A 25,762-nucleotide genomic window follows, 5' to 3' on the forward strand; every position below is an offset into this window, starting at 1 on the left:
AATATAATATATGTAAGTAAGTAGATACTTTTGGTTATTTAGTTTGATAATTCAGATAATTTTGATACTACTGTTCCTCCAAATTACGTATTTTGCCTGTTTCATGGTATTTTGTGTTCAATAATTAAAAAGTACTTCGAGTAGGATTCTTTTTGACTTTTGTTAAATTGTATTCATAAAAAACCAGAAATTTTAAAACTGTCGCCTCCTCTGATTTAGAGGAATGGAATCTATCTGAATTTGCTTGGCTAATCTCTGTTTCTCATCTTCCCTGGACCTTGCAGCTACAGCTCGAAGGTCTGAAGGGCAGGCAGATACTTCATCAGCAGAGACACAGGTTGACGTCAGTTCGTCAAAGGCGTTGTCTCCACCGCACGCCAGGACGCGTGGACGACTGTTGATGCAGATGTAGTATCGTTGGCAGTCGCTATCTGACATGAAATAGCAAACAAATTGTGTTTTATTTTTCTTATTAGATTGGACTTATATTTGGTATCTACGTACAATTTTCAGTTAGACCAGAATCTATCAAAATGAATACAGTACCTACAGAGTACTAAAAAACCGACCTCAAAACTTCGGTGAATTACATCTATTTACCAAGTTGTATTGCTATTGGTTATTATAAATTTATCTTCTAGTTTTTCACCCTCTTAGGCGAAATATTTTCTTAAAATTTAAATGGGGCCAACACTATGGTACCCTCTTTCCGATAAAAACATTATCATCAAAATAGATTCACAAAGGCCGTAATTATCGCGTAAAATACATACAAGAAAAAAAATACAACCAAATTGATTAGATTGACTAGATTTCACAAAATAATTGAAAGAAAAATAAACGACACTTTTCCCTCCAAAAGGTCCAGAGCGAATCCCCCTAGAATTTTGATTCAGAACTATAAAGAGCGCTTTTATCACATTGTTTATGAAATTATAATTGACAGATTATAGCAATGATATTATACTAATTATGGTACCGGAGTAAAATATATGTATATTTTCTACTAAGAAAAAATATACTATTTGTTTGCAACTTCGCAACACGGTGCATACAGTGTATTTTTTATCATCATCCAATTTTTTCTAAGCATTAGGTATCGTTCAAAGACACCACTTTAAAAAACAATAGTGGATCAGATTTGCACAATAAAATTACAGACACATGGGACTTGTCAACTTATGTCTCAGGATGACGGGCGCAGAGGCAGTGCCCGTCAGATCTTCGCGATTTAAAGCTGTCAGTGGCACTGCAACTGTTATGCACAGGCGTGTAGCTTACCATCAGGCGCACGACTTGTTCGCTTGATATTATAAAAAAATACTCTTTCGACCCTACCGGGAATCGAACTTAGGTTCTCCACATTTAGTGCTCACAGTATTAACAGGCGCCATGCGACAATTCCTGTTGCAGAAATCAAAATCAACCGAATTGGTTGTTTCTACTTCAATCGTTGTTCGCAAACAATAATAACAAAAGTAACATCCGTGTTTTCATTTTGCCGTAAACTTTTATACTGAGCTCCTGAGTTAGGGTTTACCGACAGAACTACTGAGAATCGTAAAAGTACCAGTAGTTCTATCAACAGAACATTACAACAGAAGTAGTGGGAATAGAGGTGCTTGAAGTCAGTGTCGACTGCATGCAGTCTGTGTATAACAACTTTGAGCGCAAGCTCGAAGTGCAGACTGCATAGTCTGTCTGAGAGCAGCCTAAATATCTTACTATAGTAACCTCGATGATGTGAACGCACGTTTCGTCTGATTGACTTAAACTACGAAACGAACTAGGTACTTAAAGATTTCCGTACACCGGAGCTAATAGGCTAATGAAAAAAATATATACAGAGGAAAAGCGTTATCGCTATTATTCATCACCACGGAAAAAAAAAAAACAATTGAATGACCTAAAGCCTCTATTACTATCGGAACCGCTGTCGTCGCCATAACAGACACAAACAAATGGTAAACACTCTTGATATTGATTTGTCATAGCTTTTAATTTAAAAATATGTAACAAATTCTGGATTGTAAATATAATTAAAACTTTAGCCTGTCGCTATATCGTTGAATGTACAATTACTTTATTGCAAGTTACGACGTTTTGATTTTATATTGAAATTTTATTCAACATGCTGCCATCTTGTGGCCAGTAGCTAGACTATGACGAACGATTAATATCTGAATCAATTCGATATACAGGAAATTGAAAATTTATTAATATAAAACTTACCGATGATATGAAATATTACTACGGGTAATGTTTTTGGTGCGGTTATCGTTTTCGCACTCCAAGACAACACAATAGCCTTATAGTGCTGTTTTGGAGTGTGTATTTTTTGTGCGATTTCAGAGGAATTGCGGCAAAGAATGACACAACCATACCATACAAAGCGAACATGGCGGACTGAACTCAAGTAGGTCTTTCGAGACCTAATATGTTGGCACGCGTCTGACGCTAACTAACCACTTCTACCGTATTTTTTGTTTTGTCTTACTACACTTTAGAAGACGAATTTTTATGAATCTGCTCAGAATACTTAGTCTTGTTATAAGTAAATATACGGCATACCAATATTGTACCTAATCAAGCTATATGTATAAAAATTTCTATTTCTACTGTTCTTTTATGCTTATAAATTAGGACCATATTATTATGTTGTAAAAAAGGCAATGTTAGGATTTACTTGGATATAAACAAACTGCGTGTTTGATAAAATATACTTACACAGAGCATCTATTATGTTATAAAACCAAGAATTCATGTTATTACGTCTTAATATTAATTGACACTTCTTACTAGTTAGTCAATGTCGAGACGGTGGTTTGGTGGTCAACAGCATCGGTATCGCAATTTTCTTACATAGAAAGGTTTTTATTAATGTAACATAATATTGAATATTCTTTATTTGTATTCTACAATGGCGTACAAGGTGTTACATGGTAAAAGAATCATATTGTGAACCCTTTCGGGCTCAACAAAATAGAAAGGAAGAGAGTAAGAATAGGCTAAATTCAAGTTTATTTGGTTAGAAAATTTCATTTAAAGAAAACATCAATATTATCAAATATACTGTATATATACAAACACGTGGCTACATATACACTTACAACATAACATACTAATAGTCTTCTAATATATTTAAAGCTAATTTAACAACAGCTATTTATTTTCTTTATTGCTTTTGTTTTGAAAATCTTCATTTGCTAAAGTAATGGAGTATCTACACCTATCTTTATGTCTTATGACTATTTTTCTTACGTCTGCACTAGAAGGATGAGAGCCTGTTTTGTTTTTTTAATAATACCTAACTACGTGACGGGACATACAAGTCATGCGCCTGATGGTAAACGACACGCCTGCGCCTGTCCTGCTTTAAATCACAAAGATCTGAGGGTCACTCCCACTACGCCCGACACCCTAAGACAAAAGTTGACAAGTTCCATGTGCTTGTAATTTCACCAGCACCCTTGCCCTTCGAAACCTGAACGCAGCAACACTCACACTACAGCATCTTCTTCTTAGAGTGCCTCTATAATCCTGAACGTTGGCCGTCAACTTCCAATATTTGTCTCTATCAGCAGCCAACCGGATGTTCCGCAACGATTTCTTTCTTCGCCCAGCGCGTCTCTTTCACTGCACTTTGCCCATCATTATCAGCTGTAGCAGCGTGTGTACACCACTGCTTGGCGGCAGAAATAGTTAAAGTGGCAGTACTTCCCTGAACAAACTCTTTCACAAGGAGGTCTACTGCTACTGGTGCTCTATAACACAGGTTAATCCTAATATGGACACCAGACTTTCACAAACAAAACTGTCTTTAGTAACATATTCCCATATGTTACTGAATACCACAGGTATTATATAAGTACAAGTTTCCTTTGTGAGAATAAATAAAGACGTTTTCATTTCCGTATAATATTAACATTTTGTTAAAATAAATCTTTTAGTTTTTGTTTTTAATATTTTATCGTTTGTTTCCTATTTTAATATCAGGCAATTTGTTATAATTTTTTGTGGACATGACGAATGCGCTACATAAATGAAGAGTTAATCTATAATCTAGATGAAGATCTATTTTTATGTCGTAATCCATATTTCGATGGGATATCGACCCTTAAAGAAATCTTGATTTTAACGAACAAATTTACAAATCTCAAAGATTAAGGCTCAATTTATATTGTGGCGCAATGAAATGGAAGCAAATTTTTGTAACAATATTGTTATGTACAATATGATAATGAACTTTACGGCCAATTGTGTAACGTACAAATTAGATATGAGCCTAAGGGTAGCGTTAGCATATTGTGCTTCTGGAAATGAAGTCTGCAGCAATCGGTTTGTTTAAGTTTTGCTTACCATTATTCGGATAAGGTTATCGTGCATCGGTAAAAATGTTTAATAAAAGCAAAGCTGGTATAATAATATTAAGGTATCTATTAGAAGGGTCTGCACGTCGTAATACTATGAATCCATTTCCTGAACTGATTTTAACAAAGAACACTTCAGAAATAATAATATTTATATTTTAACTTAGTAATTGAATGATTACTAAAAATTTAATTACACGCGGATGTTAAAGAAAGGTTAGAGACATTAAGAAAAAAAACTTCGAAAGTTCAAACTTCAATCAAGAAATTGAAAGAAGTTTTTCACTTTAATATCCTATTCATTATTAAAGCGTTAATTCTAAGTAATAAATAGTATCAACAATTTTGAGAAAATTATAATTTGAACAAAATTTCAATCGGCTCATAAATTCCTTCATCAAAATTGGCTATAGAACATTGTCTAAGGCAGCGTTTCCCTTTTGGTGGGTCGCGACCAGGTACCGGGCCATCATAATAAATTACCGGGTCACAACATTCCCGCCTTGTTGAAGTGGAACCGTCAGACCTCAGGATAAAACTTTCGTCATTTTCCGCGAACTTGGATTCTTTAGTAAAAAATAAGCAGCCGCTCCATACTTCGCAATTAATAGGCGATGAAAATAATCGGGCCAAGGCAGAACAATATTTGTAAAACACTGGTCTGAACCAAAATTAAAATCGCGTGAAATAATGACAAGGTGTATGCTCAATCGAGTAGCAGTAAAGTTCACCCAGGGAAACACTTGTTCGTCCCGTCACTTGGTAACATAAAAAAAAGAATTATTATTAATTGCTATCTTAAAAATATTTTATGATAACGATAGGGTGGTAATAGTAAATTAAGACGGTAAGCCACAAAACTGTTATTAATTACTTACCTACTAACGACCAATATTATCAATATGGTGATCTCATTAGAAAATATTGATAAACTCTAGAATATAAGGAGGAAATTCAAAGCAAAAGTAACAGTTCCGAGTTGTGATTCAAATTAAACTGTCTATATTGATAGTGGCTATGCGGCTTAAACTTTTAGTGTTTTTTCTACCCTTTGTGGTCAATGGTAAGGAATATTCTTAAACTTAACGAGAACTAACTTAATTGTTTCCAGATTTTATACGCATAAGTACTGTGAGAACTTTCAACTTGTTTTATTCATTTTGTTTAACAGTGAACGCAGTATTATTAACAAAATATTCTAATGTCGAAGAACAAAGAGATATTACTGCCATATTTTCTGAAAGACGAGCAATACAGACAAAACATGGAGTGTCAAAACCTTCACTGCAACAAATTATGATCCAAAATCTTGACTCTAGAAGCCCATCGATGGAATATTCTGAAAAACTACCTATAGCTTATAATGTTTTTCCAGCTGCTGAACCTGTGACTTCAGACATTCCTTATAAATCCGCTCCAGCCCTGAAACCTCTTGAGGTTGATGACCCGCTACGGCCACAAAACGATTCTGCACCCATTGGGTCGACAAATGTCCGGAAACCAAATCCCGAACTACAGCCTCAGCCAACACGTGCTTTCGGAGATCATGATCAATTGCTTTCATACAAATATCCGATCTACTTCAAGAATCCTTACTTGAAAGACTATGTTTGCGCTGATGAGTACAATTACTATCGTGTTATTAACCAATGCGATCATTTTATTGAATGCAAAGTAATTAATGCTTTTAACTATCCTGCATATAATAAACTTATTTGACGTTGTTAAAAAATAATCAGGTATTAATCTACTAAATATTTTCAGAAACGTGAGGCGATGGAATTTATTTGCCCAGATGGTCTGTATTTCAATCCTGAAGCAAAATGGCAAGAATACCCGTGCGCAGACCCTGCAACTGTGGTGTGCAAAATTGAAACTACGACAACACCGTCTCCGCCTATCGATGTGCCACAACCGTTGCCTCATTACAAATGCCCCGATGAGAATAATTATTATGCTATTGAAGATCTATGCAAAAGTTTCATAGAATGTAAGGTAAGTGACCAGTTAGGTACCTACTACCTAAAGTTAGTCTACTAAAGTCTTTGAACAACGAAGGTAGAAATGTTGCTAAAACAAAAAGTATCAATAGTTGAAAATACTTGAGATAAACGTATATTATCTTGCTCGTCACACAAAACAATAAGTATTATTAATAATACTATAAATGGATTAGAATAGAAACATACGGAAATCAAAATTAATAGTGCGAATAAAAAGCAGTAGAACAACAAGAAATTAATTAATAATATTATAATAAATCTAAGTTGTTAACTACTTGATTCCTATCTTTATAAATGTAAAAAGGTACATTTACTTCGATAGACACATACGATAAAAATAAAGAAGAATGTGAATGTTTTATTAACAGTTGAAATAATTTTTTTCAGCAATTTTCAGCAATGAAATTTTCATGTCCTGATAATCTGCTTTTCGATCCTGAGGTGAAGTGGCCTAAATATCCTTGCAATGATGCTTCAGAAGTGAGATGTGGACCGCAACCCACCCAGAGACCCACTCTACTACCACCAAGGCCAACTCCTCCCCCAAAACCCATTATAGATCCATTCCCATACACAACCGCCTCAACTCCATATGTTCCACACTCAACATCTAATACAGCAGGAACTACCCCATTCCTTCCGACGCCAAAACCAGTTAAACCAACTCCACCCTTAGTACCGGAAGTGGTGCCTGTGATTGTTCCTAATTATATCTGTGCTGAAGAGAATAGGTACTATACTATCAATCGTGATTGTGGATCTTACATCGAGTGTAAGGTGAGACTTTTTTAACAGTTTCATAGCATATCTGAGAGTCGTATTCTAGAACTCTACTCAATACTCAAGCCAGGATTTGAGTATTGCAGTGAGCACTGAAAATCATACTCAAGTCCTTGCCATTAGGGTCGTATTTCCAGTGTTTGAAATCATACTCAAGTCTGCTCAAATCCTAACTTGAGCATTGAGTAGAGTTCTGGAATACGACTCTGAGTTACCTAAATCATCAGAAAACTTCATATTTATTACCAGGATCTAATACACATGCGTGATGATCATTTTTTCAGAAATACGTCGCGTATGGTTGGAAGTGTCCTGATGGTCTCCACTTTAACATTGATGCAAGATATCCAGACTACCCTTGCGCTTCTCCGTCAGTAGCAAAATGCGGTAAACGTAAGTCCTTTGCTAAAATAATATACAATCTTGTAGCCTTATTGAGGAGCTGTTTAACTCAAATTGGACCTTTTTAATGCTCAGGAACACGATATTAACAAAATACACACGCTTCTTGTAAAACCATTTTGTAAACAAAGATTAAGAAAAAAATATTGCCCGATTTCACTCTTTACAAGGTAATCCAAGGGCACTTCAAAAAAATGACTAATTACTATGTCTGAGGATTTTAGAGGTAAAAATAACCCTTAAATCGGTACAAAGCTTTCAAAGATTATAAAGGTGAAACATTTTAGTGTCCGATTTTTGTGATTGAATTCATCATCAATATCAGCCGGAAGACGTCCACTGCTGATTTAATTCCAAGGAAATAATTTGCCAAAGAAAATCAAATGGACATAACAGAGGACTTACTTAAACAACCTATGGCCATCTAATAAATAGATTGTCGAAAGGCAGCTCCGCACGGCCCGTGTCCCGAAGCGGCTCGCGCCGGGCGCTTCTGCGCGTTTGACTTTACGCGCGTTTTACGGGCAGTGGGTGCACCACAATAGGTTGTCTACGTACATATTAGAAAAAGAGCACGCATAGGTCATTTACTTGGTAACCTACCTATAAAAGATGTATGTACAAAGAAGTTATACTTTAAGCATAACTAACAAGAAAATTAAGTTAAGGTAGTCACCACACTTTTTAATACGGAATCAGTTCAGAAAGAGCTTCTTAAATCGTTAGACATTGCGCCTCTTTTCCACACATGACATAAAGTTATTTACAAAGACATAAAGTAGTGGAACCAATCATGGACGGTTTAAGGATTTATTTTTTGTTTTAGTCTTTTAATTTTGGATGAGTTATCCTGTGGAACTAGAGGATAGGTTTAATTGATTAAAAAGTTTTCAAATAACGATTGAAAGTGCTTTAATCAGATCAATTAATAAAGAAAACATTTTTCGTTATTCGAGAAAAAATAGACGCTGTTTGAGTATCCTTATATGGACAGCCCAATTTCCAATTATGGACACCCCGTCATGGACGGTTTTCAATCATGGATACCCCGCCATGAACGGTTTCCAATCATGGACACCTAAACATGAACGCTTCAGAGCCATGTCTAAAATAATCAAGTCCAGTAACGGACGACCAGGGACGGACACAGTTTCCATTACTGTGGAGACTTAAAATAATGTAACAAGCTATAAACTAAATTAAAAGTCTGGCTATAAAAAGACGGTAAACACAAGTAAAGCTCTTTTATGTTAAAATCCGATTGTGGACAAAAACGTCCATGATTTGGTAAATAGCTAAATGAGATCCAGCAATAAACACAGAAGTCACCACACTCTTAGATACCACATTCAAATATGATTATAAAAAACGTACGTGAGGCGCGGATCCTTATAAGGAATCCATTTTATTTTAAATTTGTAATCACCGTCTTATTTCGCACCGTGATAATGGCGAATAAAGATGGCCGCCAGCTGTTAAAATTTAACTGATCTCTTCCATTTTGATCAAAAATGATAAAAAAAAATTGATGAAGAAATAATTAGCGTTTCCTTATGTTTGGCGGTATAGTTCAAAAATATTCATGGTTGGAGCACTGTCCAACATCGATTCCACTACCTTAAAGTTTTTCTGATCAGCTCAATGCGATTCTGTGTCGATAAAATTAGTATTGTGACTCTTTAACTAGTAAGTTGAATATTAAGTTCCAGAAAAAGTAGACCCCGCCCATGGATGTCCACTCAGTGATGGCTACTTCGGTTTACAAGATGGTGACTGCAGTAGATACTTAATGTGCAAGAAAGGGCAATCGCAAATTATGCATTGCCCCGATGGCCTGGTATTCAACGACAAACTGAGCAGCTGCGATTGGCTTGAAAATGTTCCTTCTTGTAATCCTACCGGTATGTAACACTGTAGTGTTTGAAGATAAAGTAGCAATGTATTTATATCTATTTATTCAAGCAGCTATTAGATTCTATTAGAGTCATGGCACACTGTATATTTTTACACCCAGACGACGCGCGTTTCACGACGGCTCGTTCACGGTGCGTAGAGACGCCACACTAAATTTGTTAATAGATTCATAATTACCTAGTTAACCAGAAACTATGCGTCCAGTTATGTCGGTAGGTACTTACATAACATTTTAAACTGACAACTTCGGTTATGTTCATGAATCGGCTTAAGGCGCCTTCAAATTAGACGCTTGTAGATGTACTACAGTGGCGATGGCGCGACTGTGCCACGGCAGCCGCACGTCTATAGCGTTTCAAACAGAATTTAGTTAATTAATTGTGACAATGGCGCTACTGCAGCGCTTTTCTGTGCGTCTACTTTGAAGGCCCTTAAATGTGTGTAAACCAAGCGAGTATAATCAAAAGCACGTCGAATTTGATACTTTACAAGGTTTGTATCGCAAGCAGAATAGAGTAATTAATCTTAATCTTCTGTTTTCAGTCTTCCAAGGTTTCTCTTGCCCAGTACCGGAATTGAACGAGCATGGGCAACTAGACGATACGATCACTAAATACAGGTATAATGCCTAATTAGTATAATATAATTAGTATAATGCCTATTGCCTACCTATGTTTAAACTTAAATAATGTCATACAAACTTCAGTGTGAGAATAAGCTTCAACAAAAACTTACTAGAACTCACGTACCAGTGGGTGGCAATGTTTTTTTATTAAACGCTAATTTTTCTCCACAGATACGGGACAAGATGCAAGGAGTACATAGCCTGCCAACGAGGTTACCCCAGACTGCTCAGCTGTGATGCTGGACTTTCATTCGATAACGAATCCAAAGCCTGCACTGACTCTAGACATGTAACCAACTGTGAATAAATTTATTTACAGACAGAAAAGTATGCAGTTAGAAATAGGTAGTAATTTTATTTTTCCTTTAATTTCTTCAAGAATCATGACGTTGGTTATAAGTGTCAAATAATTCTTTGGTTAACATAGAAGATCTATCTCCTACCTATACCTATGTAGACTGTATTATTTTTTATTTTATTCAATAAAAATTAACTTGACCTATATTTTTTATTTTATTAATTTTTTTTCCAAATATATTTTTACTATTACGAATAATATGGCAACAATATGTTATATGGCAACATTATTGAGCATGTTTCTAGCATTTGGATATTTAGCTGTGATTGGATAATGTAATACCGTAGAGGTCCTTCAACCAATCATAGATAAAAATGTCGTGCATTGTTAAACAGTTAACTTTTTCAGCGAAAATAGCGCGATTTTGAAGGGAATCTTTCAAATTTAAATTAATATTACAAGTGGAAGTGGCACAAATTGCAAATATATTGTTGATTTGATTTTTAATATATAATCAACGCGAGAAATAGTGATAAAAAAATTTGCAATAAAGAAAATATTGTGTTGTTACTTGACTGAGGTGGAGGCAGGCGCGCTGGCGGAGCGGAGACGGTACATTCCACTAGCGCAGCCCTAGCGGACATCGCCCCAGTTCGCTCTCCGGACGGATCGAACTGTTGCGTAGTCACTTCGCTGGGCCTTTCCTTTCGAGCCCCATCAAATTTCATAAAATGTGTCATTCTAGAGTGTTTTTAAAATAAGAATACGGCAACTGTCAATCCATTTGGGATTTCCCAGCGTAGTTCGACTTCTAAGGACGTTTCTATGGCTCAGTAATAGATTGGATACAAAATGGAAGACTCTTTTATTATAGCCAATTTTCACACGCTGTGTCGACTGTGCTTAAGTAAGAGTACGCTCATGATATCGCTATATGGGTCAGCTCCTGACGACGATAATACCAGTGTTTCACTAACCTCTAAAATTGCGGAATGTTTCGAACTTCAGGTAAGGCTTACTTGATTCCTTTTACGTTATGATATTTGCGTTTGCATTAAGAGATATTCCTTTATTTCACTAATTAACTCGTAATTAACCAATTATCCTACATGTTCACAGATGGATTCAAATGATGGACTGCCAGGAAATATTTGTTACAAGTGCTTGTTCAAACTGGATAAATGTGCAAAATTCAGAATGCAGTGTATTCAAAGTGAGGCTAGACTAAGACAGATTTCCAACAGAGTTAACGAACTTGACAACTCCAATTCATCTGAGCTGAGTAACTATAACCAAGAATTAGTAAAACCTAAGCCTGAAAACTACATAGTGGAAGACAGTGTGGTGATGGTAGTTGATCCTAGCCTTGACTATGATTCGTCTGAAGACTCTGACACAACAGAACAAGTTGATCAAGAAACTGCCGAAAGGAATACACCAGACATGCAAGACAATTTCTTTAAAAATGTGTCCATGTGTCAGTTCTGTGACAAAGCTTTTGTATCTCCAGAAAAGTGCAAAGAACACGAGCAAGCATATCATGATCCCAACCTCCCATATAGATGTTTTGAATGTAGCATAGTTTTTGCAGAACGCACACAGTTTGTCCAACATGCAAAGTTAGTGCATGGCAATGATAAACCTTATCAGTGTACAGAGTGTGACAAATGCTTTGGTCGGCGATCTGATTTGAGAAAACATTCAATTGTTCACACCGGAATAAGACCTTACCAGTGCCATTACTGTCTAAAAAGCTTTTCCCGTAATACTAATTTAAGTAAACATCTTCGCATCCATGCTGGACATAAACCCCATGTTTGTCCTCTTTGTCCCAGAAGTTTTGTAGCAAAAGCTGATTTACAGCGACATGTACTGGTTCATTCTGGTATGAAACCTTATGCATGTAGAAAATGCCCTTTGACTTTTGGTCGAAGAGACAAGCTCCTCAAGCATGAAATGCGTCATGGACCCATCAGCCCTGAACAGAAGACTGATTTTTATGATGACCAGGATGCAGGTGATATGATTGTTAATGTGAACCCGTATAGCAATCTCATCACATCACCCACAGGAGAAACTTCGAATACTGATTATGATCTACCGAGAGTCCCAGACCATATAGCTGGGGAAAGTAGCTTCAGTAATCAAATCAGAAAGAATCCGTCCACTTCCAGCAAACAAGTCCAAAATTCACCACCAAAACAGAACAAGGCTGCATCTAACAAAAACAAACCAAAAAATATAAAGTGTCATCAATGTCCTAAACGGTTCTCATCACTAGATGCTTACAAAACGCATGTTTCAATTGCACATATTGGATCAAGAGTATTTCAATCCAGCTTTCAATGTAAGGTATGCTTCAAGAAATTTCCCCGTAAAAGGGAATTGGATCGACATGCTACTCTACACTCGGGAATGAAACCATTCTCTTGCAATCAATGTGATAAAAAGTTTAACACAAAAGATAAACTAAATAAGCATGAGCAATCTCATGAATGCTTGGTTGTGAACATGCCTTGCATAGAATGTGGTGCCACATATGAAAAGAAAGCAGAATTAGTAGCACATATTAAATCACATTTTGCTGATAGCTTTGAAGAAAAGGTTTCTGAAACTGAAATCAAGAAGGAAGAGGAACAGCCAGATTATGCTATGGACGACAATTTCTATGATTTAGAGACGTGAGCTTAAGAAAAGTTTTTAATGTGTTCGTAGTTTTCTCTTAGTGGCACCGTAATTCCACATTAAAAGTTACACTTAAAAGTTGTAGGTACTTATTATAAATTAAGACAAATTATACGCTTATATTATTTCTGTATACATAACTTGATTATTCACTTTAGTTTCAATGGTTATGTAAAATTATATTAAGCACATGTGATTATCTTGTTAAAATATGGTACCTAATGTTATTTTTAGTGACTGAATATCTAGAGACTATACTAGAAAATAGTTTATATAGATTTAAGAAATGGCTCCTGATAAGTCTGATGGTTATGTTTGTAATAATTACGTTATGCAGCTTATCTAAACCTATATACATATACAACCAGTCTTAAGCACACATTGTGTGCAAAATCAGTGTTTCCCGTAGGTCAAATTGCAAAATTATTTGTAATAGTGTAGTGGCTTCTTTTTCAAGTACACTCCTGCTGTCAGTGTGTCCAATGAAGTTCCAGCTAGCGACATCTGCACAGTGCCACAGGGATTGCAATAATTTGACCTTTTTTTAATGGTACAACATAATTTAACATCATTACATGGGGTATAAAATACATATATTAATCTTAAAGTAGAATGTAGAAAACTCCTTGTATATCAATTACGGTGGATACATTTAGAAATAGACTGGGAAAATGCATCTTTTACCACATGCTATCACAAAAATTAGTTTGTATTATACTATGTGTAATGTTTGGCCATTATGGTAAGATTGTAGAAGTGAATGTCCTTTAAAAAGATTAGGCCTATTCTCAATGACTATAACTAAACTTTGCAATTACTATCAAGGTATCAAGCACTTATTTATCATTGTATCTGTTTGAATTTTTAACGTTAATTATTTGTTCATGTTGTAATAATTTTAAAATAACAAACCAAATACATAGGCAATTGTCTTTTAAATATTTATTTAATTAGGTAATTTATTAAACTTAAAAAAAAATTATTGTGATCAATATTAATATAATAGTTTGTAAGAAATATTCATCTATTGTCTGTGGACTTTAACTATGAGCAATAAAAAATTACCAGTGAAATCTTGAATACAAATATTTATTTCAATTACAGTTTGTTATAGTCTATAATTGCTTCATGTGAACTTAATTGTTGTTCAACCGGCTAATGGATTAGCATGTATGGTTACTGAAGTTATTCTTGCTTCATTTAGTGGCCTGAAAGTTTTAGGGTTCACAGGCATCTTCTCCAAATCATCAAGAGCCTCAAATCCATCAATTATTCTGTAATGAAAATTCATTCATATTCAGTAATTCTTCATATTTTACAGGAAAACCTGTAGGTATGTGGGTGATGTTGATTAGTTATTGGAAAATTTGTAGGGGTAATATACTTCTCTTTTAAGAAAATCAGATTTATACTCCCAAAGGGAGTTTAGAGTTTAGAGTTTAGTCTGACTATAATTGAAAGAATTAAACTCACCTTCCAAATAAAGTATATTTAAGATCAAGATGTGGCTGTTCCCCATATGTAAAAAAGAATTGGCTTCCATTTGTGTTTGGCCCGTTATTGGCCATGCTCACCATACCTCTTGCATTATGCTGGAATGAACATTGCATTGAAAATTGTAGACTTACTTACAGAAAAAAACTTCATAACATTTGAGCTGCTGAGTAGTGAGTGAACATATTCTGGCTTAAGTATGCTCAATTTTTTAACAAACAATTGCAATAGGTGAGACTACGGTTGCATGCCTATTCCAGCATCACCAATGACTATTTAAATTTTGTCTAGTAAGGCAAAAAGTCATGATTCAGGCAGTCCTAATTTTAAAAAAGTAGATTTAGTCCACTCCAGTCTTATAGTTGTAAGGGTGTTTTTCACACAGGGATAATCTTATTTCAGTATCCTCCATTTTCAATCATGAGGAACACCACACTAGTGTCTATCTAGTTGCACATAATATTGTGATTTACTCAATTGTAGTCACTGAAACTGAAGTCAATATGACAATAAAATCAAAAAGGTGTGTACTGTACAAACCGGAAAAAACTTATTCCTGTAGTAAAGTTTTATTGAATGCCTTTCGTGACATTACTACACTAGTTTGTTATAATTATTAAACAAAGATCGAACACTTAGAAAAAATTCACTTCGATTTTTATTATTCCTGTGTCACAACATTTGTTTATGGTGACACAGAAAGGAGGCAGTTTTGAAAATTACCTTCAGTTCTTCTTTGAATTCGTCTTCAAACTTTTTTCCCCACATTGATGTTCCTCCTTTGCCTGTACCGGTTGGGTCCCCTGTTTGAACAATGAAACCCTAAAAAGTTGGTAACATAATAATTAGTTTGTGTATATATATATATATACATATATAGTATAATATAATATAGTAATAAGTATTTTTTGAGAATTGTTTACAATATCTATCCACTCAGCTTGGGTACATCATTTATTTCAGTTGCTTCTTCAGATTAAGTTTATTCCGAGCCATTTTATTTTCGCTATACTTAGAATAATAACGCTTCTAAGTCGCTATAGTTTGACCAGCAATGTTGATATGTTTATTACAGTCTGAATGTTCTATTAATTAGTAATAATAATAAGTCCGTTTATACCTTGATGTTTCTGTGAAAAAGACAGCCGTTGTAGTAATCACTAGCACATAATGCCAAGAAATTTTCACACGCCTTTGGGCACTGTTCGCAGAACAATTCTATTTTTATGTCTCCAACATCAGTATGAAGAGTCACTGACATTTTTGAGAACTACTTAAATAATTATTGTGTTACGTTTAGAGGTCGGTTGCAGGCGGCAAAAGACTAGGAGTGTTGGCGTGCACAGGGGGAGGCTTATGTCCAGCAGTATGCCAATAAGCTATATAACCTATTACTTATGATGATAATTTCCATTTGATTTAGATTCTCGTGAGATTGTTTTTGTTGATACGCGCAAGTCATTGAAGTCACCACAAACTACTAATACAAGAGAAGTCACCACAAACGAAACTAGACGTCACTCAAATTTTTTGGTACTGTTTTTTCCATTAAAAAAGGCAAAGCACTAATGCGCCATACAGCCAAGACTGAGAGTAATTGCTTTCTTGGATTCCATTACAAAAATTAAATGTCTTCGATAGTGCTTCTTACGAAATGATATAAAATTGGATAACATTTAATAAACTGCGCCCATTGACCTATTGTAAGTCAATGACTGCGCCCATATTATTGGATAGGCAAAGGCTCTTTAGGGCAAACCATACAGCCTCTTCATATATTTTTGCAAGTCAGTCAGAGAAAGTGTTGAGACCATAGATTTACCATTTCGAAAAAATCATATATTTTTCTGAAAAATAAATATTTTTCCGCATATTTTTCCTTTAATTTTCCACATTTGACGATGACACTTGTCAAAGGTTGAAGTTACTGAACGATAACGATGGAGCTAATACTTTTAGGTGACCTACTATTCATTATCAGCATGAGAGCTCGCCGCACAGGCAGGAGACTGCCCCACACAACATCCTACGTATGGCCCACCTAAGACGTTTCGCACGACGCATTCCAAGATTATTAGAGTTTGTATATACATATAATTGTCTATAACGCAGGCTCGTGTCATGTTGACTTTACGGTATCGTCAGTTGCGTATTTGTGTTCAAAGAAAGATGTCGAAAAAAAAAATTTAATTGATTCATTTACAGTTACATAGTGCCTAATTTTCATTCCACAAACTTATATGACTTCCAACAAAGATTTATAGGATTGCAGGATTGCTTGCACTGCAATGCAGGAAAATGAATGCCCCTTTAAGAGGGACAGTCCACCGCATAATGCAGGATTACGAATCGTGCAATGTGTCCTGCGAGACTCCATACTTACGTGTGTGGGCCATACCCAGGACAGTGTGTGAGCAGTCTCCCGTAAAGGCAGGAGCCTTCACGGCGGCGGTCTGCCTTGCAAGTAGTGAAAGGGCCCTTTTTAAAATCTCGCATTTCCCTACTTTGTTTTTATCTATACAATTCTTTTTTATAATTCACGCTAAATAAAACTGAAAGATATTTTTAAACGAAGAATATAATATGAGCCTTCGAATTATACTTTTCCAATATTTTTCAGTTTTTCAGATAATTTTTCGGAAAAATGTAATACACTATTTCAAATTCGGAAAATTATCCTATAGTAGAAGAGGCTGTATGTTGGAATCTCTGCCTAACCAAATAAATTAATAAAATTAAAAATTACTCAATGACATTGACATTGACATTATCACTGAAAAAGATTTTTCTACTGCGCAGGAAATAGATTTTTTTCAACATTGCTGATTCACTACAGTACTTTAGTGCTATAATTGTAGTGCGCAAGCATTGTACAGCCAAAATTAAAGTGCGTAACACGCAAGTCCACAAATTGGTTTCCCGTCCCACTCCACACCCCACCCTTGTTTTCTTTCATCACATTGCATTAATTATTCCATTTCATTCATATTTCCTTTGCGGTTTTAATCGAGACTGCATTCAAGTGTTCAATTTAGCTGTGATAGTTGTATCAAGTTTAGTTTTATCAAAATGCCGGATTCATATACTTGTATTACCTGCCAGGTGTTGTTTAAAACTCCTGAATTGCAGCGTGAACATTACAAGTTGGACTGGCATAGGTATAATTTGAAGAGGAAGGTTGCTAATATACCTCCTGTGACTTTAGAGGAGTTCGAAGCCCGCGCTAAAGAGCATAGAGAGATGGCTCAAGAAAGTAACCAAGATGATTCACAGTACTGCAAGTACTGTTCAAAAATGTTCAATAGTAAAAACGCGTACAGTAATCATTTGAACAGTAAGAAGCACAAACTGGCGGAGGCCGAGTATGTGGTGACTGAGAAAGAGAACAAAGACGAAGAACATAGTCAATCGGACACAGACAGTTATGTGAAAGTTGAGGCTGGTGGAGCGCATGGCGACAGCAGACCGGGCAAGTTTGTCATTGTCAATGCTAATGATTCTGCTGAGGAAGATGTTGAAACAGATTCGGAAATTGAAGAGGTATTTTTTTATTGCTCAGGCTATTCTATGATTAGTGATGGGCATTAAAATACCCAGCTAAATAATATCCAAACCAGTAAAATTTATAAATCCAGTCTATTATAAATCTTTGCCAACAGAACTTCAGGAATTATTTTCAGTTGATAATATTATTCATTTAATTGCACAATATTTTGTCGCTTAGGATAAACACTACTCAAATAATTTTGATAAATTTCAAAAGAGAGTGAAAATACTGCATATAGTGTTGTATACAAGATTTTTGAAGTTATTCTGCCTTCAGAGTGAAAAAAGGCACAACTGCTGTGTAAAGTACGCTTAGTTGTTGCCTTTTTTTGTTACAAGGGCAGTATTGTTATAATAGGTGCTCTGTATGTGGATAACAAAATATTACCATATACATATACAATATTACCGTGACCATGGGACCTGTAAAGGTCCCGAAACGTTGGTTTGTTTGAAAAAAACAAATATACGCGATTTAAGTCTGGAAAAATAGTTTCATTTCCTATAACAAAAAAAATTATTTTATTTTTATTCTCCTTTTATTTTGATTTGAACAATGTTTAAACTTAAAAATTGCCAATTATCAACTGGAGCTGTCTTCTTTGCTAAGTGAGATTTTTTAAATTTCCTTGTTGCTTTTTGTACTGATTTTGACCTTGATTGCATAAGTGCCTTTATGTAAAAAAAACCTACTCAATAAATAAATCTAAAATTTGTGGAGGTTGTATATTGGTCATACATATCTATAAAAGGTTGCTGAAGTGGCAATATTGTTTCAATATTTAAGACAAACCTGACATTATAGTAGTATTCAATATAAAGTTTTTGTTACAGTTGGACTCGGATGAATGGGAAGAATGCAGAATCAAAGGCAGTGATTCACTGATCAAACCCAGAGACTGCCTGTTTTGCAGCCACCACAGCAAGAATATGGTAAAGAACCTAAAACACATGTCTACGGCCCATTCTTTCTTCATACCGGATGTGGAGTACTGTGTCAATGTTAAAGGACTTTTGCTGTATTTGGGTGAAAAGGTAATGTTCAGTCTTGTTGAGCTTTATCTATTTTATTAGTTTATATGCCACACATTCAGAATAACAGCCAATCATACCTAATTAACCTGCTAATAGGGCTGTAAAGGTTACCAAGACAGGCTGTACCAACTATCCAATCATTATTGCGATACCATTTTATTAGATATCTTGTTATTGTTCAAAGACTGTGCAACTCTATATCCTTCCAATCAGTAATGTTATCTATTCAAATAACATTATATTGCATCTTGAAGTCATGATATTGCACAGAATGCATATTATGTTAAAAATAGCAATTGAAATTAGCATAATCTCAAGTAATACAATGAGAACGAGTGTTGCCATCGGTAAGCTTTTCCTGTCTATAAGATGTGCCTTGCCTGGTGTACTAACTAAAAACTCCTTATTGTTGATGATCAAATGAAGACATCTATATATTATCAGGTGTATACTTTATTTAAATGTGTGTTTTGTTATTTAAACAAGTGATGTTTATTTATATGTTAGGCAGCTCACAATTTATGTGCTTAATAATAAGTAAAGATTACCTTGTAGGATACTGGGACTCATAGCAATTCTCTACATTTTTCAATAAAAACATTTTTACTCTGTCTTAAGGCCTAAGCTATTATTATTGTTCAATAATGACTACCAAGTGGTCTTATCCAGTTGAACAAATATTTTCGAAAACATCTTAACTACGTATTTTCTTTATCAGTAATTTAGATATTAACAATGTGAACAAAGATACTTTGAAAATTGTGTTACTGATCTTTGTACCTAAAGTTCCTTTTATTTACATTTACATTACATTTATTCCACAGAAGTATGTCATATATTATATAAATTCTTTAAAATCTTTTAATTTTCTTTAAGAGTTTTATTGGAAAACTTCCATGTATAAGCTATTTACTCAGATAAAACTAATTTCTTTTTTGTCATTTCATATTAAATTATTTTTTAATAGGAAATAATACCATTTTTTTGAATCAAATAAACTAAGGTTTCGAGCCCTTTAAGGTCCCATGGTCATGGCTGACTAAATCATAGCAAGATACTTTGGTTTGTTTAAAAAATATAAATATAGTTTCATTTCCTATCTGTAACAATCGTGAAAACCTAAGGACTCGTTAAGTTTTCACATTTAATGGCTCAATTTTTATAATATTGTTATCAATTTAGTCTATTCACCTGATTTGTTGTAGGCCTCCACTTTTTTTATGATATCAAATAACGGGACGAACAAGTTGTGCGCCCGATTGTAAGCTAAATGCCTGTCCATACCAGTAACAGTGCCACTCACTTTAAATTGCAAAGATCTGAGGGGCACTACCACTGCGCCCGTCACCCATAAGCAAAGTTGACAAGTCCCATGTGCCTGTAATTTCACCAGCTTACATAACTCCGTCTTTGTCTTAGCTACAGCCTGCGGCGTTACTTGCGACTTTCTTAATTTTTTCTTCTTCTGTCTTCTTTGTGTCTTACGTGTATTGTTTTCTAATTTTTTGGGTAGGCTATTACAGCTTAAGCCTTATAGTTTTCTATAAACAATATAAAAGACATTAATTTCAGATCTCTCAAGGCTACATGTGCCTATGGTGCAATGATACTGGGCGGACTTTCTACTCTATGGAGGCAGCTCGTGCTCACATGATTGATAAGGGACATTGCAAAATGCTGCATGAGGGACTAGCATTGGCAGAGTATGCTGATTATTATGACTACAGGTAGTAATTATGTTATGCCTTATGTCGAACACTCTCTTATACATTTATATACTTCCATTATTCTTTTGACTTTATATAATATAATATGCAGAAAACCGACTAATCACTACCAATCCATCTTAATGTCTTCTAGTGACGTCCACCATATTATCTTGCGCTTAAAAGACGTAAAACAAAAGTTATTGAGTTTCGTTGGTGAAATGATTCGAAAAAGTTTAATTTTTTTTCATATAATAATATGTCGTCGGGGATAGAGCAAATTCGCGTGTGTAGTATTGGTAAAAGGCGTACTTGCACTAAAGCACATTTTACAGGAGAGGGATTTAAAGTTATTAATTTGTTATTTCAATGGCTCCAATTTTCATTTTTGCACAGTAAGCATTAATTTATGTTGTCTACGGACTGCTAACAACAGATCCCCGTAAATCATGATAACTTGTTGGCACGGTATTTACCCGGATTCGATTTGGCCATTAAATTACCGAAAAGGAAACTCATAATCCAATGCCCGTTACGCGTAATTGCACTATCCTCGACGATATATAAAAAAATACTATTTACTACATTAATAATAACTTTTTTACAGTTCCTCGTACCCAGACCAGAACGTAGGCGAGGCAGAAATGGACGTAGATGAAGAAGTAGACGGACCAGCCAGCCTGGACGGAGATGACTTTCAACTGGTGCTACCTTCAGGCGTTATTGTCGGACATAGATCTCTAATGAGGTATACTTTGCTATTTTTATTCCAAATGTAACCTATCACTTTATTGAAATAATTCAATACACAGTCGTATATTAGTTAATTGTTACAACACTCACTATACAACACACATTAATAAAATAATAACAATTTAGTAAATAACATAATACATGAATTGGTTGTAGCTGATTCTAGGCTTGACATTATAATTATATATATTAAGGTATATCGATAAAATACCTTAGTATTATTTGACACTATGATTTTGTCGCTCCCTCAATTCGCTACTATGATAACGGTTTTAGCTACAAAGTTTATATGTAGAAAAGGTACGCAATGTAGTAGCGGCAGAGCTCCTTGTGAAAGAGTTCGTCCAGGGTAGTACTACCACCTTACCTATTTCTGCCACTAAGTAGTAATGTCAGCATTTTGAAGGGTAAGGGTGCTGGTGAAATTACATGCACATGGGAGTTGTCAACTTGTGTCTCAGGGTGACGGGCGCAGTGGTAGTGCCCCTCAGACCTTTGCAATTTTAAGCTCTGTGTGGCACTGTAACTGTTATGGACAAGCGTGTGGTTTATCATCAGGCGCACAACCTGTTCGTCCCGTCACTTGTGTGTATTCAAGTTTTCAACAGTGTTATATTCGGGTTTTCGTATGACCTACATAAATATTATTATAATGTTCATTAATAAGTTTCTTGACGTCACCGTGATTATATTATACTAATAAGTAGATGAGCTTGTATCAATTACGAATTTATATCAAAATACACAACTATCATTATATTTATGCAAATTTTCCGATCAACCCACATACTCAATCAAATTAATTGAATGTACTTACATACATTGCGTACATTTTTGCAATAACCACCTTCTTTCCGATCGACGATTGCTAATATCCTGCTTTTGTAATTACAGATATTACAAGCAGAACGTAATGCACAACAGTCAGGCATTGGTGAAGAAATCTGATCGCAAGTTGCATAGATTACTTGGCATGTACCGGGCGCTCGGGTGGGCGCCCAAAGAGCAGGCAGCTGCCGCTAAGTGAGTATTTACGATTAGATTATATAGGAAAAAATTTTATAATGCTGTTAGAATTCCCATTTTGTGAAGGAACGCAATGTTCAAAAATGCCCCACGCCAGAAGAAATGTGACAGTGACCTATACTCTAGCCAAATTCGAAGTAGAAGGTTTAAAACATTGCTAGGCATCCAATGATGGCATAGGAAAAGAACATTGTTTTCAATGCTCATTATTAAGGATTGCTCTGCCAACGGCCTGCTCCCTTAATTGGAATTTAAATAGCTAAGTAGGTAATTGGGTTATGTAGAAGTAATACTTACCTAGCCAATTATTATAAAGTTTACAAAATACCTATTGATACATATGATTCAGGAATAAAAAGAAGTGTTTGCATCCTATTAATATTTACTGCTAGATGGTAGGAAACGGTAGATGAAAAGAAACAAAAGATTTTATTTGATATTAATTTACCACATATTATATCATCCAGCATTTATTTCCGATTCTGAACTTGAATTATTACCAGAACTCGAATGTTTGCAATCTCTCCCTTCAAATCAAATACTCACTAGTATGCTAGGGATGACAGTTTTACAAATAATTAATTACTGGTCATTTTTATGTAATTTTTGGGTGATTTGAAATTTCTATTGAATAATATTCATTATAAACATGTCTTCAAGATTTAGTATTATCCATAATCTAGTTGAATTTCGGGTGAATTGTGGTAACTGTGAAAGAGTCTGAGATGAAAACCCTAAAAGTCATATGTTTTATTTGTTGACATTAAATCGAATTTGGCTAAGGTATAAGTATTTATCTCACGAACTATACTTATAAACTAACGATATTATTTTTTGAATTTCAGGAAAGCACGCGACATTCACTTCATGAAGCGTGTACAAGCCAAATGGCAGATGAAGCTCTCAATGAAGAACAACAAGTTCCAGAAACATTATCGACCTCAAGTAAACTTCTAGAATATTCTAGACTCACCTAGCATATTTTTTAGTTTTCTTGCTATGAACTAGGGACAATTCAACTGGTTATTTTTTAATCTTTTATTGTATGAAATCTCTCAAATAAAGAAGTGCAATCACTATTTTCAAACTATTTTGTCGTATTTTCGAAATAAACATAGATATTCTTACTCAAAAGAAATAATATTATAAAGTAGGTCCATGAAGTAAATGTGTTTAGATGGTTATTGCTGTCATTAATGCGCTGACCAATGTTGAAGAAACATTTATTTCGAGTCAAATAGAATAAGTACAGGAAGCAAATAAATAAATTATAAATTCGATAATCTTTTTATTGTGTAGTCTCGGGGTCTTATTTTTTAAAACCAGGTAAAACTCTATATGGATAGGATCCCTTTTTATTAGCTAGTTGTGGCGGTCCAGTCTCCCACGGTATTTTTACAAGGTTCCGATCTATTTTCATATTTATGTGAAATAAAGGCAAGGCTACAACTCTATTTTGGAAATAATGTGTTATAGATTTAGCCAACCCTTCATTAAGGATGTATTGAGATTTTATATCTGGCACAGAGTTGAAGTATTTTGATACAATGCTTTTTATTTCATTATCACTGGTTTGGTTGTCGTTGGTGTGGTCTACGTCTTTGTTTGTAATATCGGCATCATTTTGGTCTATTAGTTCTGCTAGTTTAGGTGGTTTAGATTCATTTATTTCTTGCTGTGCACTTTGCTCGTCATTAGCTTGAGCTCTCTGTGCAACTACTGGTTCAATATTGGCTTCTTGATCATTTAGTTCCTGTTCTGGGTCGTTTTGTTGTGCTTCGGTTTCTGGATCTTGTACTTTTAGCTCTGGTTCTGTTTCTTTTTGATCAACAGCTTCATTTTCCAGTGCTTCCTCTGTTGGTTTAGAGTCTAATTCCGGCTCCGCTTCAGTAGGTGCAATCGCTGAATCTGTTTCCATTTCAACAGGAGCTGCTGTTTCCGTCTCTAGGTTTTGCGGTTCGGACGTAACTTCTTGCACGTTTTGAGAAATGGTCTGATTGTCTATTTCCACAGCAGCTATTGGCTGTTGCATCGGTTTTTCGGTTGGGTTTTCTGTTTCTCGCGATTCCCCTGTCGTTTCTGTTTCTTTTTCTGGAGTTTCTGTATTTTCTACTGGATGATCTGTTTCTTTCTCTGTCGCTTTATTATTTTCTGTTTTAAGGTCCATTGACTCGGCAACGATTGTTTGTGCTTCAGTTTGCACATCTACTGGGATTTGTTCTAACGTCGTAACATCTTGCCTCCGATAGTTGACATTTCTCGGTCGCAGACCATGTGCTATTGTACACGACAAAAGTATCTGTAAAATTGTGCATTGCAATAATTAAGTTAAAACATTACTATTGTGTTAAGACCCAAATATCTGATTTTGCCTTACACGGTGTACGTACCGTACAGTTTCAAAATGTAGCGGTTTGTATAGTATAATGTGCATAACTATGTCCTACCTTAACTATTTGCTTATAATGGCATCGAGAAGGTTCCCAAGCGGCATTTACGGAACTATTACGTCTGTGTGATTGTGAAGTGTTTTTTTACTATATGTCTAATTTGAAATTGTAATAATTTTATTTGTTGTGAAACATGAAACACGTCATAAGATAATAAAAACTGCTACTTATATCGCCGGTTTATATGAGTAAAGCAGTAGTGACAAGTTTAAGTTCATTGCTTGGCAACTTTCATAAATTCAAAGATGGTGCGTGAATGATCAAACATGCCAAGAAATGTATACTATTTATTTACTTAGCTCGTGTAAACAGGACATTTGGTAATACGCCTTTAATACTAAGAACAACAGCAAAACTTTTACATTCAACCTGTATGGAGTTGTTTAATATAATAAGTAAGTTACAACCTCTCTTACCAAGATGGTATACATCTTCTACATACTAAATACACGTGTGAGTAGATAATATAATTACTATTTCGGATTGAAGCTATAAAGTCGTGTTCAATTTACATTAACTACGTTACGCCAATTTATTTTTTAAGTACCTACCTACGTATGTATACTCGACTTAGAACATTTAGATTTTAGTAGCGATAAGATCTTAGCGCATTTATATTTCCTAACGTAAACTTGTAAGGTAAATTTTATAGAATAGAAAAAACACATTTTAAAA

The 25,762-nt window shown here is 35.0% G+C and overlaps 6 protein-coding genes across 6 annotated transcripts in view; 3 read left to right on the plus strand and 3 right to left on the minus strand.

Annotated features, from left to right (window-relative positions):
- Positions 1 to 438, minus strand: part of LOC113233318 (protein obstructor-E-like) — a 1,909-nt gene extending 1,471 nt beyond the window's left edge. The window contains exon 1 of the mRNA XM_026468408.1: positions 336 to 438. Within this exon, the coding sequence (XP_026324193.1) occupies positions 336 to 438 (103 nt within the window). The remainder of the gene's footprint in view (positions 1 to 335) is intronic.
- Positions 439 to 5,783: 5,345 nt separating this feature from the next.
- Positions 5,784 to 10,588, plus strand: LOC113233272 (protein obstructor-E-like). The gene is made up of 7 exons (XM_026468330.1): positions 5,784 to 6,044; positions 6,135 to 6,365; positions 6,761 to 7,150; positions 7,438 to 7,546; positions 9,259 to 9,456; positions 10,013 to 10,088; positions 10,266 to 10,588. Exons 2-7 carry the CDS (start codon positions 6,147 to 6,149, stop codon positions 10,399 to 10,401), a joined length of 1,128 nt encoding a protein of 375 aa, XP_026324115.1. The 5' UTR covers positions 5,784 to 6,044; positions 6,135 to 6,146; the 3' UTR covers positions 10,402 to 10,588.
- A 437-nt stretch (positions 10,589 to 11,025) lies between these two features.
- LOC113232853 (zinc finger protein 436-like) lies at positions 11,026 to 13,998 on the plus strand. Its single transcript, XM_026467709.1, has 2 exons — positions 11,026 to 11,400; positions 11,512 to 13,998. Exons 1-2 carry the CDS (start codon positions 11,245 to 11,247, stop codon positions 13,075 to 13,077), a joined length of 1,722 nt encoding a protein of 573 aa, XP_026323494.1. The 5' UTR covers positions 11,026 to 11,244; the 3' UTR covers positions 13,078 to 13,998.
- A 98-nt stretch (positions 13,999 to 14,096) lies between these two features.
- Positions 14,097 to 15,832, minus strand: LOC113232854 (peptidyl-prolyl cis-trans isomerase-like 3). The gene is made up of 4 exons (XM_026467710.1): positions 15,692 to 15,832; positions 15,295 to 15,393; positions 14,551 to 14,669; positions 14,097 to 14,351 (listed from the first exon to the last, which is right to left on the minus strand). The coding sequence occupies exons 1-4, from the start codon at positions 15,830 to 15,832 to the stop codon at positions 14,225 to 14,227; spliced, it is 486 nt and encodes a 161-aa protein (XP_026323495.1). The 3' UTR covers positions 14,097 to 14,224.
- Positions 15,833 to 17,453: 1,621 nt separating this feature from the next.
- On the plus strand, positions 17,454 to 23,770 carry LOC113232801 (zinc finger protein 622). The gene is made up of 6 exons (XM_026467602.1): positions 17,454 to 18,111; positions 18,952 to 19,152; positions 20,725 to 20,879; positions 21,466 to 21,606; positions 22,506 to 22,634; positions 23,483 to 23,770. The coding sequence occupies exons 1-6, from the start codon at positions 17,641 to 17,643 to the stop codon at positions 23,592 to 23,594; spliced, it is 1,209 nt and encodes a 402-aa protein (XP_026323387.1). The 5' UTR covers positions 17,454 to 17,640; the 3' UTR covers positions 23,595 to 23,770.
- Positions 23,771 to 23,897: 127 nt separating this feature from the next.
- Positions 23,898 to 25,530, minus strand: LOC113232803 (RNA polymerase II degradation factor 1-like). Its single transcript, XM_026467607.1, has 2 exons — positions 25,504 to 25,530; positions 23,898 to 24,936 (listed from the first exon to the last, which is right to left on the minus strand). The coding sequence occupies exons 1-2, from the start codon at positions 25,516 to 25,518 to the stop codon at positions 23,947 to 23,949; spliced, it is 1,005 nt and encodes a 334-aa protein (XP_026323392.1). The 5' UTR covers positions 25,519 to 25,530; the 3' UTR covers positions 23,898 to 23,946.
- Between the last annotated feature and the right edge of the window lie 232 nt (positions 25,531 to 25,762).

The sequence above is a fragment of the Hyposmocoma kahamanoa genome, unplaced genomic scaffold (genome assembly GCF_003589595.1).
Source record: "Hyposmocoma kahamanoa isolate Upper Pololo Valley unplaced genomic scaffold, ASM358959v1 78, whole genome shotgun sequence".
Classification (NCBI taxonomy): Eukaryota; Metazoa; Arthropoda; class Insecta; order Lepidoptera; family Cosmopterigidae; genus Hyposmocoma; species Hyposmocoma kahamanoa.